We start from the raw sequence: 17,533 nt of genomic DNA on the forward strand, positions 1-17,533 counted from the left end.
AACAACTTATAGAAAGCTTATTAGGGACCAAAGACTTTCCTAATTTACCCCATGGTATAAACCACAACCAACCTATCCAGTGATTCAGCAGTTGATTACCCAGGACCTAGATATTACCCAGATGCCCTGCTTTCTTCCTTCCTTGCCTCTCATGACCTCTAGGCTCCTTTGACCTACATGTACCTCTTTCAAAGCAAAAACAAGATTCCAGGAGGAAAACCACACATGGACTAATTTAGCTTCTTAGAAGTTGGTAATCAATAGATTTGGTAGCAAAAGGGCTAAAATCACCGGCAGAAGCATTTTTGTGATCCCTGCTCATTTCCCCCTTTGCTCCCTTGAAATGGGCGTCTCTACTTATCCCCAAAAGCAGGCTAAGTATAGAAATTTCATGTCCACCAGATTGAGAACTCTCTAGAAATGAAGATCACATCCCATTCATGTTTGGAAGGTTGCAAAGAAGGCAGAAGGTGCAGTGATTTGGGAAATAGACCATGTTTGAATATTAATCTTTCTAGTAGCATCATAACCATGACAAATGTCCTAAACTCCTCTAAGCCTGTGTTCACACTTGTATAAGATGGATAGTGGGACGTATCTCAGAAAATAGTTGTAAAGACTGATGAAGAATACAGTACTGAGCTGGGCATGGGGGAGCACGTTTGTAATCCCAGCATTTGGGAGGCTGAGACAGGAGGATTGTGGTTTGTGGACAGCCTCAGCTACTTAGTGAGGCCCCTCAACTTAGTGAGACCCTGTTTCAAAATAAATAAATAGGGTTGGGGGGTATAGCTCAGAGATAGAATGCCCCTGGGTTTAATCCTCCAGCATAAAAAAAAAAAGTTGTGTGGGTAAGCGTGGTGGCACATGCTTGTAATCTCTGTACTTGGGAGGCTGAGACAGGAGGATTGTGGTTCATGACCAGCCTCAGCTACTTAGTGAGGCCCTTTGCAACTCAGTGAGACCCTGTTTCAAAATAAAGAATAAAAACAGAGCTGGGCATATAGCTCAGAGGTAAAATGCCCCTGGGTTCCATTCCCAGTATTGCAAAAAAAAAAAAAAAAAAAGTCCTGGCATAGAGGAGGGCATTCAGGATATTGGTCCCTACCTCTCTTCTTGTGACTCCCAACACCTGGCAGAGTGCTGGGGACAGAACAGGCATTCAGCCCACAAGAAAATATTTTGGAAAAGGTATTTCACAGAGTAGAACTGGGAGGCTGGACGTGTGGCTCTTTAAATCAGCAGATATGTCTGTGACAACACCCCACCACAAAGCCAAAACCTTTAAAGAATAACCCAAACAGTAAACGTCTTGGTTTCTGGGGAACATTACCTGAAACTGTTATTCTTTCCAGGACTACTTAGTAACTTCCTGCTTTCTAGGGAGAACTTGTCTCCCCCAATTTCTAACATTTTCTCAGCCTCCTGGAAGAAAAGGAGACATCATTATTATATCTTGGACCAAATAAGATCATGAGTCATAACCAACCCATTCATTCTTCTACCACCACAATTTCTACCTCATTGTCTCTGAGATTCATTATAAGGGTATAATTAGGGTCTTTTGTAGGTTTGATTCATCACAAAATAAAAGACAACCTGATATTTGTACATATAAAATAGTATTGAGATAAAAATAAAACCTGAATCTGAGTAAGACTCTAGATTCAATGACCAATTTACTGGAAATACAGGAGACAGAAGAACTTGTTAAATGACACCCATACATTTTGCAAAACCCACATGGTGGAAAATATTGTAAGTCAAAGACCCAATTTCTTTTTTCTTTTTTCTTTTTTTGGCGGTACTGGGGTTCCTGAAAGCCCTTCTACCTCCGGGCTACACTCCCAGACCTATTTTATATTTTGTATTTGGAAACAGGGTTTCTTACACCAGCGCGGCTGGCTCCGAACCAGCGCGATCCTCCTGTCTCCGCCTCCTAAGCGCGGGGATTACAAGCGTGCGCCACCACACCCGGCTAAAGACCCAATTTCTTTAACAAAAAGAAAAAAAATTGGATATTTAAGAAAGATATCACCCAATTGCAATAGATGGGCCTTCTTTAGATCTCAATTTTCTTTAGATCCTGAGTCAAGTAAATGTGTTGCTATAAATGATAATACAATCAAGGAAATATACTGGTTTTTCTTTCTACTTTTGTATAGCTCCATAAAAAATTGTTTTCTTAAAAATAATGCCACTAAGGCCGGGCATGGTGGTGCACGCTTGTAATCCCTACACTTGGGAGGCAGACACAGGAGGATCGTGCAGGTTTGAAGCCAGCCTTACTGACTTAAGAGACCCTGTTTCCCAATTTAAAAAAATACATTAAAAAAAATAGGTCTGGGAGTATAGCCCGGAGATAGAAGGGTTTCCAGAAACCCTAGTACCACCAAAAATAAATAAATAAAAATAAAAATAAAAATAAATAATGCCACTAAGCCAGGAGTGGTGCCACATGTTTGTAATCCCAGGACTTGGAAGGCTGAGACAGGAAGGATCAAAGGTTTTCAGCTACTTAACGAGGCACTCCTCAACTTAGTGAGACCCTGTTTCAAAATAAAGAATAAAGAATAAAAATAAAGGTCTGAGGATGTAGCTCAGAGGTAGAATGACCCTGGGTTTCATCTCTGGTACTGCAAAATAATAATAATAATAATAACAATGCCACTAATTTAGCCGAGTATGGTGGCACATGCCTATATTCTCAGCTACTGGGGAAAGGGGGAAAGGATACTGAGGCAGGAGGATGAAATCCAGCCTGGGAAACTTAGCAAGATCCTGTCTCAAAATTAAAAATAGAAAAATGGCTGGGTTTACTCTCCAATATTACAAAATTTAATAGTAATAAAAATAATGCCACTAACTTAAAGGAAATAATTCAGAAAAAAATTGTATAAAGATGTTAAAAGCTCTTCCCTTTCAGCCTCAGTGGCGTTCTCTGTGGTCCTGAATCTTCTAGCCCACTACCATTCGGGGCCTTGGCATTCTCTGGTCCCTTTGCATGTCCACGCTGCCACTCAGCTAGTCAGGCCTCTGCTCTGACCACTCTAATCTCTCCCCGCTTACTTTCTTCTTAAAACATATCACTACCTATCACTTTACACCTACATGTGAGATTATGTATAATTACACAGATATAATTGTATGTATATATGTAAAACTGTAACATAATGACAAGTAAACAAGTCATGTCTCCCAATCAGTATGTCTCCATGAGGTCAAAGACTCTCTACCTTGTGTACCAATGGGTTTAGAAAGTAAGAACAAAATAAGCATTCGGAGCTGGACGTGGCTTGGCCAGCCTCGGCTACTAGTGAGGCCTCTGCAACTCAGTGAGACCTTGTTTCCAAAATAAAGAATAAAAAATAGGGCTGAGGTGTAGCTCGGAAGTAGAATACCCCTGGGTTCCATCCCCAGTACTGCAGAAAAAAAAAAAAGGAAAAAAAAAGCATTCAGTAAGTGTTTTAGGAAAGAAGGAAGGAAATAATTTTTAATAAAAATTAATAAAAATTATTTCTAGAATTTAAAAAATATAAAAATTTATGTTTTTATATTTATATATGTTATATATATTATACTATATATATTTTCCAAATATATGTATTTGGAAACAGGGTCTCACTAGGTTGCTGAGAGCCTCACTAAGTAGCTGCACGATCCTCCTGTCTCAGCTTCTCGATACTGGGATTACGAGAGTGCACCACTACGCCTGGCTGGAAGTAAAAATTTTTTAAACTTATACTCTTACCACTCAGATATACAGACTCACAATAAACATTTTATTTTGGGCTATTTTCTTCTCATACATCTTAAATATAAATATATATGTGCAAATTTTAGTAAAATTGAGATTATGTTTCATTTTATATTCCCTTTTTCACAAAACAGTATCAAACATGCCCACATATTATGAAGGTTTTTTTTTTTTTTTGATACTGGGAATTGAACCCAGGCTCATTTTACCTCTGAGCTATACCCCCTTCCCTATTTTTTATTTTTTTTGTTATTTTGAAACAGGTTCTCACTAAATTGTGGAGGGTCTCGCTAAGTAGCTCAGGCTGGCTTTGAACCTGCGATCTTCCTGTCTCAGCCTTCCAAGTACTGGGATTACAAGTGTGCACCACCACACCTGGCTTAAGTATTTTTTTTTTTTTATGGTACTGGAGATTGAACCGGAGCACTCTACCACTGAGCTATATCTCCAGCCCTTTTTATTTTGAGACAGGGTCTCATTAAGTTGTTCAGGCTGGTCTTGAACTTCTGATTCTGCTGCCACAGCTTCCAAATAACCAGGATTACAGGTATATGCCAATGTTCCTGGCTTAAGTAGTCCTTAAAATCTGAATTTTAACTGTTGGACAATATTCAATTGTAACATGTTTGATTTTCCTTCTTGTACTTGTTTTATATAATCATAATTAAATCTTTTGTCTACATTGCTTACATATATTTAGTATAAATTTTAAAATTAAGAGTTGCTGGGCCAAAAGGCTTCTTTCTTTCTTTCTTTCTTTCTTTCTTTCTTTCTTTCTTTCTTTCCTTCTTTCTGTGTGTTACTGGGGGAACTCAGGGGCATTCTACTCCAAGCTACAACCCCAACCTTATCTTTTTTTGAAACAGGGTCTCACTAAGTAGCTGAGACTGGCCACAAACCTGCCATCTTCCTGTCTCAGTCTCCCAAGTACTGAGATTATAAGCATGCACCAACATGTCCAGCTCTTTCTTCTTTTCAATATTAGGGTTTGAACGTAGAGTTATTCTATCACCGAGATACCCCCTCCCTCAGCAGCTTTATTTATTTATTTATTTATTTATTTATTTATTTATTTATTTATTTATGGTACTGGGGTTCCTGGAAATCCTTCTACCTCCGGGCTACAGTCCCAGACCTATTTTTTTTTATATATATTTTTATGTGGAAACAGGATCTCTTAAACCAGTGAGGCTGGCTTCGAACCAGCACAATCCTCCTGTCTCCACTTCCCAAGTGTGGGGATTACCAGGGTGCGCTGCCACACCGAGTATTCAGCAGCTCCTTTTAATTAAAAAAATTTTGAAAGAAGATTTCACTGAATTCTGCACACTAGCCTTAAACCTTTTATCCTCTTGTCTCAGGCTCTCAAGCATTGGGATTACAGGCGTGCAACACTGTGCCCAGCTTCTATTTCTTCTTTTGTAAATTATCTATCTTCAGTGCTTATTTCATATTAGGTTGAAAGCTTATTTGAATAATAATAACTCCTGTTTTAACTTATCTGTTACTTTATTTTTGTGGCACTGGGGATTGAACCCAAGGGCATTCTACCTCTGAGCTACACACGCAGCCTGGTTTTTATTTTTATTTGGAAACATGGTTTCAGTAGGTTGATGAGCCTCTGGGTCTTTGCTGAGACTGTCCTCAAGCCTGATATCCTCCTGTCTCAGCCTCCCAAGTCCTGGCATTACAAGCGTGTACCACAATGCCTGGCTTCTGTTATTTTAAAATTTTGTTTATAGAGTCTTGGAGACCAGAAAGCTTCCTATTTTATCTAGTGAATTCTATCAATATTCCTTTTAAGTTTTCTTCATTGTGTTTATATTTAAAGTTGGTAAACCTTATGTAATAAAGCGAAGTTTTAAAAATTTAAGATATTGAGGACTTCCGGGAAGATGGCGACCGAGAAAAGCGGGGCTTAAGAGCCCCGCTAACAACAAATCTCCATTACCACAAAATCAGCGCCTTTCATAGCCAGAAAACACCATCACCAGTGAAACAAAAAATCACCAGGCTCCAGAGAGAAAGTGGACTGAGAACAGAGCCACAGAGGAGATACACCGGCCTCACGCCCGAGAACGCGGCAGACGCGGCAGCAGCAGCGCCATACTGCCGGCGGCACCAGCGAATTCACGGGATGGCTACAGCCAGCCGAGGTGAGCCACTGCGGAACAGCCAGGCGGGATTTCTCCGTGCAGAGAGCATCTAAAGCTCCCAGTGGCCGAGCTCAGCACACGCTGCAGGGATTCAGAGTGGAAATCAAAACCAAGAGAAAAATGCCAGCCCCACAGCCGAGGGCGTAGCAGCGGCGCCATATTGCCACCAGCGGCAGCAGCACCGAATTCAGTGAGGCCAATACAGCTCCATCTGCGTACTCAAGAACAGTGAGTCAAACTGCGGGCCACAGAGGAGAAATCCCAGTACTGTACTCCCCGGGACTTGACCCAGTGGGGGAGGGGCGGTGGCAGAGATATCACACCATAGGAGAACATGCAACCTGGCACCCCCCCACAGTCTAAAGCAGCCTCTATCGACTCTCTGGGTCGGAGACTCTGTGATACAACCCAGTAAAGGAGTAGTGGGGTCTGAGATACTACTGACTCGAGATCCAGAGCACCTTAGTGAAGTCATAGTGGCCCAAGGGAAGAACCCAGAGAAGGCACAAACTTCCGAAATCATGGGAAAGAGGAATAATACTGGAGCAATGAATGCTCACAACCCCACAACATCAGAATCCGATAAAACAGAAAATCAGAGATTTCTAGAAGATCAAATCAGGAAAATAACTGTAGAAATAATAGAGGTGCTTCGAAAAGAACTCAGAGAGAGCCAAAAAGAGATAAAGGATGCAATTAATGAAGTAAAGGCCTCAATTCAAAGCACAAACAACCGATTAGAACACATGGAGAACAGAATCTCGCTCTTAGAAGATGATCATTCCAAAAATGAACGCATAGTTTCTAATCTAGAAAAAAATATCCGACAGCAGGAATCTGACATTGAAGAAATATGGGCCCATTTTAAGAGAGCTAACCTAAGAATAATTGGAATAGAGGAGGGAAAAGAAAGTGAAACCAAAAGGATCAACAATCTCTTCAAGGAAGTAATAGCAGAAAATTTTCCTGACATAGAGCAAGAGGTCGATACACAGGTCCAGGAAACTTATAGAACTCCCTTTAGACAGGATCGGAGAAGAGGATCCCCACGCCACATAATTGTCAAAACGACCAATGTGGAAGCCAAGCAGAGAATCTTAAAGGCAACAAAAGCAAAGGGCCAAGTGACATTCAGAGGCAAACCAATTAGAATCACTCCAGACTTCCCAAACCAAGTTATGAGAGCCAGAAGGGCTTGGAGTAACATATTCCAAACTCTGAAAGAAAACAACTTGCAGCAAAAAATTTCCTACCCAGCAAAACTTTCTATCAAATTAGATGGAGAAATAAGAAGCTTCCATGACAAACAGAAACTGAAGGAATTTATGTCTTCAAAACCAGCACTAGAGAAAATACTCAAAGAGATTAACTACAAAGAAGAAATAGGTAACACTCACCAGAACCAGAGAAACAAGAGTTTCCATCCAACAGACAACTAAGATTGGTTATCTGTGGAGATTCATTATTTATGTTATTTACCTATCTCTAAAGGGTATTGTTTGCCTTTATTGTTGTTAATTTTTAGGATTTCTAGTTGGAATATTAATATACCTACAGATATAGCAACTGGAAATATTTTATCCCATTCTATTAGTAAGTGTTAACTCTGTTTACATTGTCTTTGGATATACAATATGTTTTTTTATTTTTTAGGGAGTTTGTATACTCTTCTGTTGCCTGTGCCATTGAAATCATAACCAAGAAATCACTGCCAATTTCAATGTTGTGAGGTTTAATGACCCAGATTTTCTCCTAAAAGTTTATAGTCTTAAGATTTATATTTAGGTCTTTTATCTATTTTGAGTTAATATTTGTATATGGGATTAGGTAAGGGTCCAATTTTATTCTTTTCCATGTAATTATTATTTTTAACAATATTTAGTTAAAAGATTAATATTTCCACCACCAAATGTTCGTGGAAACCTTGTCAAAAATAACTTGACAATATAGGGAAAAATTTAGCTCTAGGCTTTTATTTAACTCCAATGGTTTATATATCTGCCTTTAGAATAGTACTACACTGTTTCAATTATTGTAGCTTTATATGGTTTGAAATCAGAAAATATATATCTTCTAGCTTTGTTCTTTTTCAAGATCGTTTTGGGTACCTAGAGTCCATATTCCATATTAGGATAGATTTTTTTCTGAAAAATAAATATATAAATATATGATAGTTTCACCTAAAAAATAGAAAAAAAATATTCTCTGGTAAGAAAGAAAGCAAAAAGAAATATTGAAATGTTATCTTTAAGTCATCAAAAGCTTGTATCAGACAAATGAAACTGTTATGTGAGATTATCATTTTTAATTTTAGATAAATTGCCATAATACTAGATGTCAACTACTAAGCCAAGCATGGGAGGGAGGGATAGGGAGAGAATGGGGTGGGGATTGGGTGGGGGCTGACTGGGAAAAGTGTGCATGTATGTCTACAAAAGTATGTATCCTTCTATGATGTATGAATACAGTGCACCAATAAAAAAAAAAAAAATTTAAGATATTACGCCGGGCGTGGTGGCGCACGCTTGTAATCCCCGCGCTTGGGAGGCAGAGACAGCAGGATCGCGCATGTTCGAAGCCAGCCGCGCACTGGCTTAGGAGACCCTGTTTCCAAATAAAAATGTAAAAATAGGTCTGGGAGTGTAGCCTGGAGGTAGAAGGGCTTCCAGGAACCCCAGTACCACACACAAAAAAAATTAAGATATTAGAAAAATGTATTTAAAAATTATTTCAAAGAATACTGTGTGGGGCACGATCTGTATTTGGAACCACTTCCTAATGCACTCATTTCTTTGCCAGGTATTTTTGGTTTTCTACACCCTCTGCTGAGTCCACTGTGTAGATGGTGAGGTGCCAAGTGAGGAGGGACATGAAGGACAGAAGTGCCATGTAAGTTATCTTTGCAGGGTGTCAACCATGTCAGCTATGATTAGGGATGTAACAAATACTTTCAGAAAATAAAAAGTTTCATATACTTGTCAATTAGACCTTTTGAAAGACCATGAGCCATCAGATCTGATAATAAAAACAGATTCTATGTTCATATTCTAGGTATGTGCCTTATGAGTAGATTTGCAAAACATAGAGAAAAAATAGTGGCTATTAAATCCAAAAAGGAAGGGCAGACAGGAGTAAGAATTCTTAATCCGTTCTCAGCCAAGATCATGTTGGGGTGATCTTTCTGGGGATCTCAGACAAGCTGACTCTTCGTGTGGCCCTTCCTACGTTCTGCAAAATGTACAGTTGATACAAGAGCTACAACCTCTTCCTCCTTGGCCTTCTTTTTGGCATCGTCCAACTTCTTCTTTTTGCTTTCAGGCATGAGATCATCTAACCAGCTCAATTCTCTCTTAGAGAAACAGAAATCCATGACTTTCCTGACAAAGACCAAGGCCAAAACCTGAGGGAAAATAAAGAAATAGAGTGAGTTAATAGGACTAATTTCTTTTCTGAAATGAAAAGCAGTCTTATTTTCCCAACAGATAAGGATATTTCAAGCAAAATCAAACTCATAATAATCATATGAGTTGCCATTTATTGAGTACCCTCTTTGTGCCAGGTACTGAGGTGTTTTACATAGAGTTTTTTTTGTGTGTTTTTTTTGTTTTTGGTGGTACTGGGGTTCCTGGAAGCCCTTCTACCTCTGGGATACATTCCCATGGGCTACACTCCCAGACCTATTTTTTAACTTTTTATTTGGAAACAGGGTCTCTTAAGCCAGCGTGGCTGGCTCCGAACCAGCGCGATCCTCCTGTCTCCGCCTCCCAAGCGCGGGGATGACAAGCCTGTGCCACCACGCCCGGCTACATAGAGTATTTTAACCATCCTTATAACAACCTGACAAATTACAACTTGAATTCAACTACTAATTGAATTCCCCCAAAGGAAAGAGAAAAGTGTCATCTGCAGATGGTCCTAACCGCTGCCTGGCCCTGGCTTGGCCAAGCAGGAAGGACGACAGGGCAGCATGGGAGTGGACAGCCCCCACAAAAGTGCAGCCATGGCCGGCCAGCCACACCCTGCCCCGCCTGCCTGGGTGTGGAGTGATGGGACTGTGTGGGCAGTCTTTGTTTCCTCTGATCCATCTACATCCATCCCCCCATCCCACCCCTGCAAAAAGAAAAATCATTGTTTTATGCCCGCATCATGCATATGTAGTGGTTTTGTCTCTGCTTTCTGGCTTAGCTTAATAATTACTTTACTGGCAAGGACACTGAGGCCCAGAGAGAGATTGTGACTTGGCTAAAATCTGGCAACGGATTTCCCCAATAGAGGCAGATCCACAGTATCTCAATGTTGCTCCACTTTCATTCCATGAGAGCCATATTAGACAAAGAAGGACCTGCCTGGCTCCATCGGCATTAATCAGCTACATCTCTTGGCTGGACAAGGAATGAGGCAAATCAGGCTTCTTAAGTTCAACCATGTTTCTCTCTGATATTGATGACTAGTTTCTGAATAAATCCAAAATTATAGGATCCCTTCCAGTAGTTTTCAGGGATTTGCTGGTTTTTTTTTAACTAAACAATCCCTGAACATAACACATAAATGAAGAGTCCTGCATGTGTTCTGACAAAACCAAGAAGCCCACCAGAGGGTGTGGATCTAAGGGATTAGAGAAAAAAATTAAAAATAGAATGACCATACTCTTAGCTATATTCTCCAAAGAACTGAAATAAGGAACACAAATAGCTGTTTATACACCCATGCATTATTCAGAGCAGCATTCGTCACACCAGCCAAAATGTGGAAGCAACCCAATACCCACTTGGAAAAACAAAACGTAGCCTATATACATATATAAAGGAATATTATTCAGCCTTAAAAAGGAAGGAAATTCTGAAACATACAACATTCGATGCACCTTGAAGATATTATGCCAAGTGAAATAAGTCTCTCTCTCTCTCTCTCTCTCTCTCTCTCTCTCTCTCTCTCTCTCTCTCTCTCTCTCCAAATATTATATGAGAGCTCCACTTACATAAGGTTCCTAGATTTTAAAAATGCATGGAGATAGAAAGTAGAACTGTAGCTTCCAGGGGTGTCACGCAGAGGAGAATGGGGAGTTGCGGCTTAATGAGACTGAGTTTTGCAGGGTGAAAGGTTCTGGAGATGGAGAGCAGTGATGATTCTACAACACCGAATGTAGAATGTCACTGAACTATGCACTTAAAAATGAGCTGGGTGTGGTGGTACACACTTGTAATCCCAGCATTCGGGAGGCTGAGACAGGAGGACCGTGGTTCACAGACAGTCTCAGCTACTTGAGGCCTTTTGTAACTCAGTGAGACCTTGTTTCAAAATAAAGAATAAAAAATAGGGCTGGACATGTAGCTTGGAGGTAGAATGCCCCTGGGTTCCATCCCCAGTACCACAAAAAAAAGAAAAAGGTTAAAATAGGGATTTTTTTTTAATGTTGTATGTATTTTATCATAACTTAAAAAAAAGTAACAATATTTTTAAAAACTCACCATCATTGGGAAAACAATGGCAGCCGGGGACGCCTTGATGACCCAGAGCAGGACGAGGCAGGTCAGCTGGATGAGGGTGAAGAGGTGCACTTTGCGCAGCGGCACGTGCCGCAGGTAAATGAAGTCCGGCTGGTGCTTTGCAGGCATCCCAAAGAGCTTCAGACGATCGAAGAACTGAAAGGAAAGAACTGGCATTTATTTTCAGAAGGATTCTCTAAGTCAGAAGCCTTATTAGACCCATTCATGTCCCTTATATCACCTTCTCCGAAAAGTAGGTAACACCATTTCCACTGGATAGAAATGGAAACTGACTCTCAGAGAGAACAGGGAATTTGGCCAATGCTGGAAAATGGCAGACAGGATGTGAATGCACCTCCTGCATTCTAGCTCTGAGCTTCTTTCCCTAGCTCACACTGAGGCTCCCTTAGTTCTTACTAAGGGAAAGTGGCGCACAAGTAAGACAATTTCATTTTTCTGCTTACTATCAAACCCAAATCTCTCACTTGTTCTTTGGGAATTGGGAACTATTCATTGGTTATTTATAGTAAAAACATAAAATGAAACCTCCTAACATTCTGAATAAAGAAAATAAGATTATTCTTATATTATGAAAATGAAACCCAGAGAATAATCTGCCAAGGACACATTAGAATTCAGTATGTAAGAATGACCACCAGATATTCTACACAAAGAAAAATCTGTGACCAGATTTTTGGGAGGCTGAGACAGGAGGATCGCAGTTTGCACCCAGCCTAAGCTACTTAGTAAGGCCCTTTACAACTCAATGAGACCCTGTTTCAAAATAAAGAATAAAAGCTGGGCATGGTGGCGCACGCCTGTAATCCCCGCGCTTGGGAGGCTGAGACAGGAGGTCGCCCGGGTTTGAAGCCAGCCTCAGCTACTTAGTGAGGCTTTCAGCAACTTAGTGAGACTCTGTTTCCAAATAAAATATAAAAAAGGTCTGGGAGTATAGCCTGGAGGTATAAAGCCTCTGGGTTCCACCCCCAGTACCACCAAAAAAGACAAAAAAATAAATAAATAAACAATACTTGGCCGGGCGTGGTGGCGCACGCTTATAATCCCTGCGCTTGGGAGGCTGAGACAGGAGGATCACACAGGTTCGAAGCCAGCCTCAGCTACTTAGTGAGGCTCTCAGCAACTTAGTGAGACCCTGTTTCCAAATAAAAATGTAAAATAGGTCTGGGAGTATAGCCTGGAGGTAGAAAAGCCCCTGGGTTCCACCCCCAGTACCACCAAAAAACAAACAAACAAAATAAAACAAAATAAAGAATAAAAAACAGGGCTGGGGGTGTAGCTCGGAGGTAGAATGCCCCTGTGTTCCATCCCCAGTACTGCAAAAAAGATAAATAAATAAACTCTGGACAAGAAATTTTAGGATGACTTCCGGGAAGATGGCGACCGAGAAAAGCAGCGTTTACAAGCCCTGCTAAAACTCGATCTCTATTGCCACAAAATTAGCGCTTTTCATAGCCAAAAAAACGCCATCAGCAGAGAAATAAAAAATGTAAACACAAGGGACAGAGAAAAAAACTAGAAGAACAACAAGAGACCAGAAATCAAGCCCTCAATGCAGCAGCAGGGCCGTGTTGGCACCATCTTCCCTCACAGCACCAGGCTCCAGAGAGGAAAGGTAAACAAGGAGCTGAAGTGAGCAGCTGCGGATCATTCGGGTGTAATTCAGCAGTTCTTCAGGAGCAAAGAATGTCTAAAACTCCCAGTGGTCAGGCTCATCACGCCTTCCAGGGACTCAGAACAGAGATCAAAACCAGAAAAGAAATACGCCAGCCTCACAGCCAAGGGCATGGCAGCGGCACCATATTGCCAGCAGCACTAGCCTCACAGCTGAGGGCGTGGCAGCAGCGCCATATTGCCAGCAGCAACAGCGAGTTCACCCCACCCCGCTACAGCTCCTGATCAACATGCACAATAACCGTGAGTGAAATTGCGGCCCCTAAAGGAGAAATCCCTGTACTGCACGCCCAATGACTGATAATCTCCCTGGATCTGAGATTTTGCAGTCCAACCCAGTGAAGGAGTAGTGGTGGCAGAGATACCACACCTTAGTCACAGCTCCCAGTGGGAAAATGCCCAGCCCGGCACCCGCAATGGTCTAGTGCAGCTTCGATTAACTTCCTGGGTCTGAGATTTTGCGATACAACCCAGTAAAGGAGTAGTGGCAGCTGAGATTACCACAGACTCGAGATACAGAGCACCCTAAGTGAAGTCATAGTGATCCAGAGAAGGCACAAACTTCTGAAATCATGGGAAAGAGGAACAACAATAGGGCAATGAATGCCCACAACCCCATATTATCAGAACCTGATAACACAGAAATTCAGAGATCTCCAGAAGATCAAATCAGGAATAAAACTGTAGAAATAATACAGGGCCTTCGAAAAGAATTTAGAGAGAGTCTAAAAGACATAAAGGATGCAATTATTGAGGTGAAGGCCTCAATTCAAAGTATAAACAATCAATTAGAACCACATGGAGAATAGAATCTCGCTCCTAGAAGAGGATCACTCCAAAAACAAACGCATAATTTATAACTTAGAAAAAAAAATCAGACAGCAGGAATCTGACATTGAAGAAATATGGGCCCATTTTAAGAGAGCTAACCTAAGAATAATTGGAATAGAGGAGGGAAAAGAAGGTGAAACCAAAGGGATCAATAATATCTTCCAAGAAATAATAGCAGAAAATTTTCCAAACATAGAGCAAGAGGTTGATACACAGGTCCAGGAAACTTATAGAACTCCCTTTAGACAGAATCAGAGAAGAGGTTCCCCATGCCATATAATTGTCAAAATGACCAATGTGGAAGCCAAGCAGAGAATCTTAAAAGCAACAAAAACAAAAGGCCAAGTGACATTCAGAGGCAAACCAATTAGAATCACTCCAGACTTCCCAAACCAAATCATGAAAGCCAGAAGGGCTTGGAGTAACATATTCCAAACTCTGAAAGAAAACAACTTCCAGCCAAAAATTTCCTACCCAGCACAACTATCTATCAAATTAGATGGGGAAATAAGAAGCTTCCATGACAAACAGAAACTGAAGGAATTTATGTCTTCAAAACCAGTGCTAGATGCTGTGCGTGGTGGCGCACGCTTGTAATCCCCGCGCTTGGGAGGCTGAGACAGAAGGACCGCACGGGTTCAAAGCCAGCCTCAGCTACTTAGTGAGGCTTTCAGCTACTTAGTGAGGCTTTCAGCAACTTAGTGAGACCCTGTTTCCAAATAAAATATAAAAAGGGTATGGGAGTATAGCCCAGAGGTAGAAAGTCTCTGGGTTCCACCCCTAGTACCACAAAAAAAAAACAAAAAACAAAAAACAAAAAACAAAAAACAAAACCAGCACCAGAGAAAATACTCAAAGGGATTAACTACAAAGAAGAAATAGGTAATACACACCAGAACCAGAGAAACAAGATTTTCTATCCAGCAGACAACTAAGCAAAGAAGAATATATTCATGTGTTTATTGGTTAAAATCTGTGGAGATTCATTATGTTAGTCTTTTACCTATTTCTAAATTGTATTGTTTGCTTTTATTGTTGGTAATTTTTAGGATTTCTATTTGGAATATTAATATACCTTCAGATATAGCATTTGGAAATATTTTACCCCATTCTTTCAGTAACTTTTAACTCTGTTTACATTATCTTTGGATGTACAATATTTTTTTTATTTTTTAGGAAGTTTGTTTATTCTGTTGTTGCCTGTGCCTTTGAAATCATATCCAAGAAATCACTACCAATTTCAATGTTGTGAAGTGTTATGACCCAGATTTTCTTCTAAAAGTTTATAGTCTTAAGATTTACATTTAGGTCTTTTATCTATTTTGAGTTAATTTTGTATATGGTGTTAGATAAGGGTCCAACTTTATTCTTTTCATGTAATTATTATTTTTCAACAATATTTAGTGAAAAGTTAATTATTTCCTTCACTAAATATTCTTGGAAACCTTGTCAAAAATAACTTGACCATATATGGAAGAGTTTATTTCTAGGCTTTTTATTTTTTTCCACTGGTTTATATATCTGCCTTTATAGCAGTGCTACACTGTTTCAATTAATGTAGCTTTATAAGGTTTGAAATTAGAAAATGTACATCTTCTAGCTTTGTTCTTTTTTGAGATTTTTTGGGGTATTTAGAGTTCATATTTCATGTTAGGATAGATTTTTTCTGGAAAAAAATTGTATGATAGTTTCACCTTAAAAAAAAGGAAAAAAATATCCTCTGATAAGAAAGAAAGCAAAAAGAAATATTAAAATGTTATCTCTAAGTGATCAAAAGCTTGGTATCAGACAAATGAATCTGTTATGTGAGATTATCATTGTTAATTTTGGATAAATTGCTATAATATTAGATGTCAACCACTAAGCCAAGCATGGGAAGGAGGGAGGGGGAGGGAATGGTGTGGGGTAGGGGCTAACTGGGCAATGTGTGCGTGTATGTCTACACAAGTTTTTTTTTATCCCATTATGATGTTTGAATACAGTGCACCAATAAAAAAATAAAAATAAATTTAAAAAAAGAAAAATCTGTGACCAAAGGAGAAGTTAAGTTACTACATCATCTGGAGCCTCCAACTTCTTGATGAATGATCCTGATTCTCTATTGGAAGGACTCTGAAGAATGAGGGGTTTTGTTGTTGTTTTGGATATTGGGGCTTGAACCCAGGGGCGTTCTACCTCCAACCTACATCCCCAACCCTTTCTATTTTTTGTGTTTTTTCCCTTTTTTTTCTTTCTTTTTATTATTATTATTTTTTTTAGTGGTACTGGGGGTGGAACCCAGGGGCTTTTCTACCTCTGGGCCACACTCCCAGACCTATTTTATACTCTGTTTGGAAACAGGGTCTCACTAAGTTGCTGAGAGCCTCACTAAGTAGCTGAGGCTGGCTTTGAACCTGCGCGATCCTCCTGTCTCAGCCTCCCAAGTGCGGGGATTACAAGCGTGCGCCACCACGCCCGGCTATTTTTTGTTTTGAAAAAAGGTTTTGCTAGGTTCCTGAGAGTCTTGCTAAGGCTAATATGGAACCTGTGATCATCCAGTCTCAGCCTCCCAAGTACCAGGATTACAGATGTGTACCTCCATGCCCGGCTAAGAATGAGTTGATAGATGGGAAAAGGCAGAAGGTAGCAGGAAGTGAAATCTGCTTACCTGGGGCAATTCCCACCACTCCCCAAAGTTAAACTCTCTTCTCTCCCATTTTAGCCTAGTACTAAACCCTGAGCTGTCCAGGTGTCAAAGCCATTTTGGTTTTTGACTAACCTTTCAGATCTACATTTACCAGTATTTGGCAAAGCACCTAGTGTTTAATACATGCCAAGTAATTGTTTAATAAAAGTGAATGGCTGGAACTATGATTTCAAGCCAGGCCTGGAATTCTCTGTACTCTCATGCATACATGACTGTATTTTAGGCCCCAAACTAAACTAAAACAGCCCAACCAAGAAGACTGCAAAATACTTTCTCAAGAATTAGTTGTGCTTCCCTCAGAGAACTGCCCCTCCCTGGTCAGGACAAGTGAATTCAAAGTGAGAAGACACTGTCCTGACTGAGGAATACCATACCTGAATTCCCTGTAGTGAAGAAACTCCCATGTAGAGGAAAACTCCATAAAGTACTGGCATCGGAATAAACTGCAGGCAAAAGGGCAGAAAGACCAGGCATTAAGTCTGGTTTCATACATGTTCAAGACTACATTTATAAACCTTAAAATTTTCAAAAACAAAATCAAGTCATAAAATATCCTCATCAACATTGCATTGTTTTCTGGTGTCTCTCCTCCCCTCCCTCCTCTTTTCCTTCCTTCCTTCTTTTTCTTTCTTTCTTCCTTCCTTTCTTGTACTGGGGATGTAACCCAGAAACTTTCTACCTCTGAGCTACACCCCCAGCCCTGTTTTATTCTTTGTCTTGAAACAGGGTTTCACTAAGTTGCAGAAGGCTTCTGCTAAATTATTCCTGTCTCAGCCTTCCAAGTACTGGAATTATAAGCATGTGCCACCATGCCCGGCACTATATAATTTAAAAGTAGAAACAAAAAAGAAATGACAATGATAAAAATAATTTTTCTCTAAAATGAAATGAAAAAAATAAAATAAAGTGATTACCTGTAAGTTAA

The 17,533-nt window shown here is 40.1% G+C and overlaps 1 protein-coding gene across 1 annotated transcript in view; it reads right to left on the reverse strand.

The window, feature by feature from the left end:
- Positions 1-17,533, reverse strand: part of SLC4A8 (solute carrier family 4 member 8) — a gene marked incomplete at both ends in the record, with an annotated part of 108,177 nt that overhangs the window by 10,417 nt on the left and 80,227 nt on the right. Inside the window, 4 exons of the mRNA XM_080704886.1 lie at positions 1,334-1,425; positions 9,176-9,313; positions 11,382-11,555; positions 16,983-17,051. Coding sequence (XP_080561012.1) covers positions 1,334-1,425; positions 9,176-9,313; positions 11,382-11,555; positions 16,983-17,051 — 473 coding nt within the window. The remainder of the gene's footprint in view (positions 1-1,333; positions 1,426-9,175; positions 9,314-11,381; positions 11,556-16,982; positions 17,052-17,533) is intronic.

The sequence above is a fragment of the Muscardinus avellanarius genome (assembly GCF_963383645.1).
Source record: "Muscardinus avellanarius genome assembly, chromosome: 11".
NCBI lineage: Eukaryota > Metazoa > Chordata > Mammalia > Rodentia > Gliridae > Muscardinus > Muscardinus avellanarius.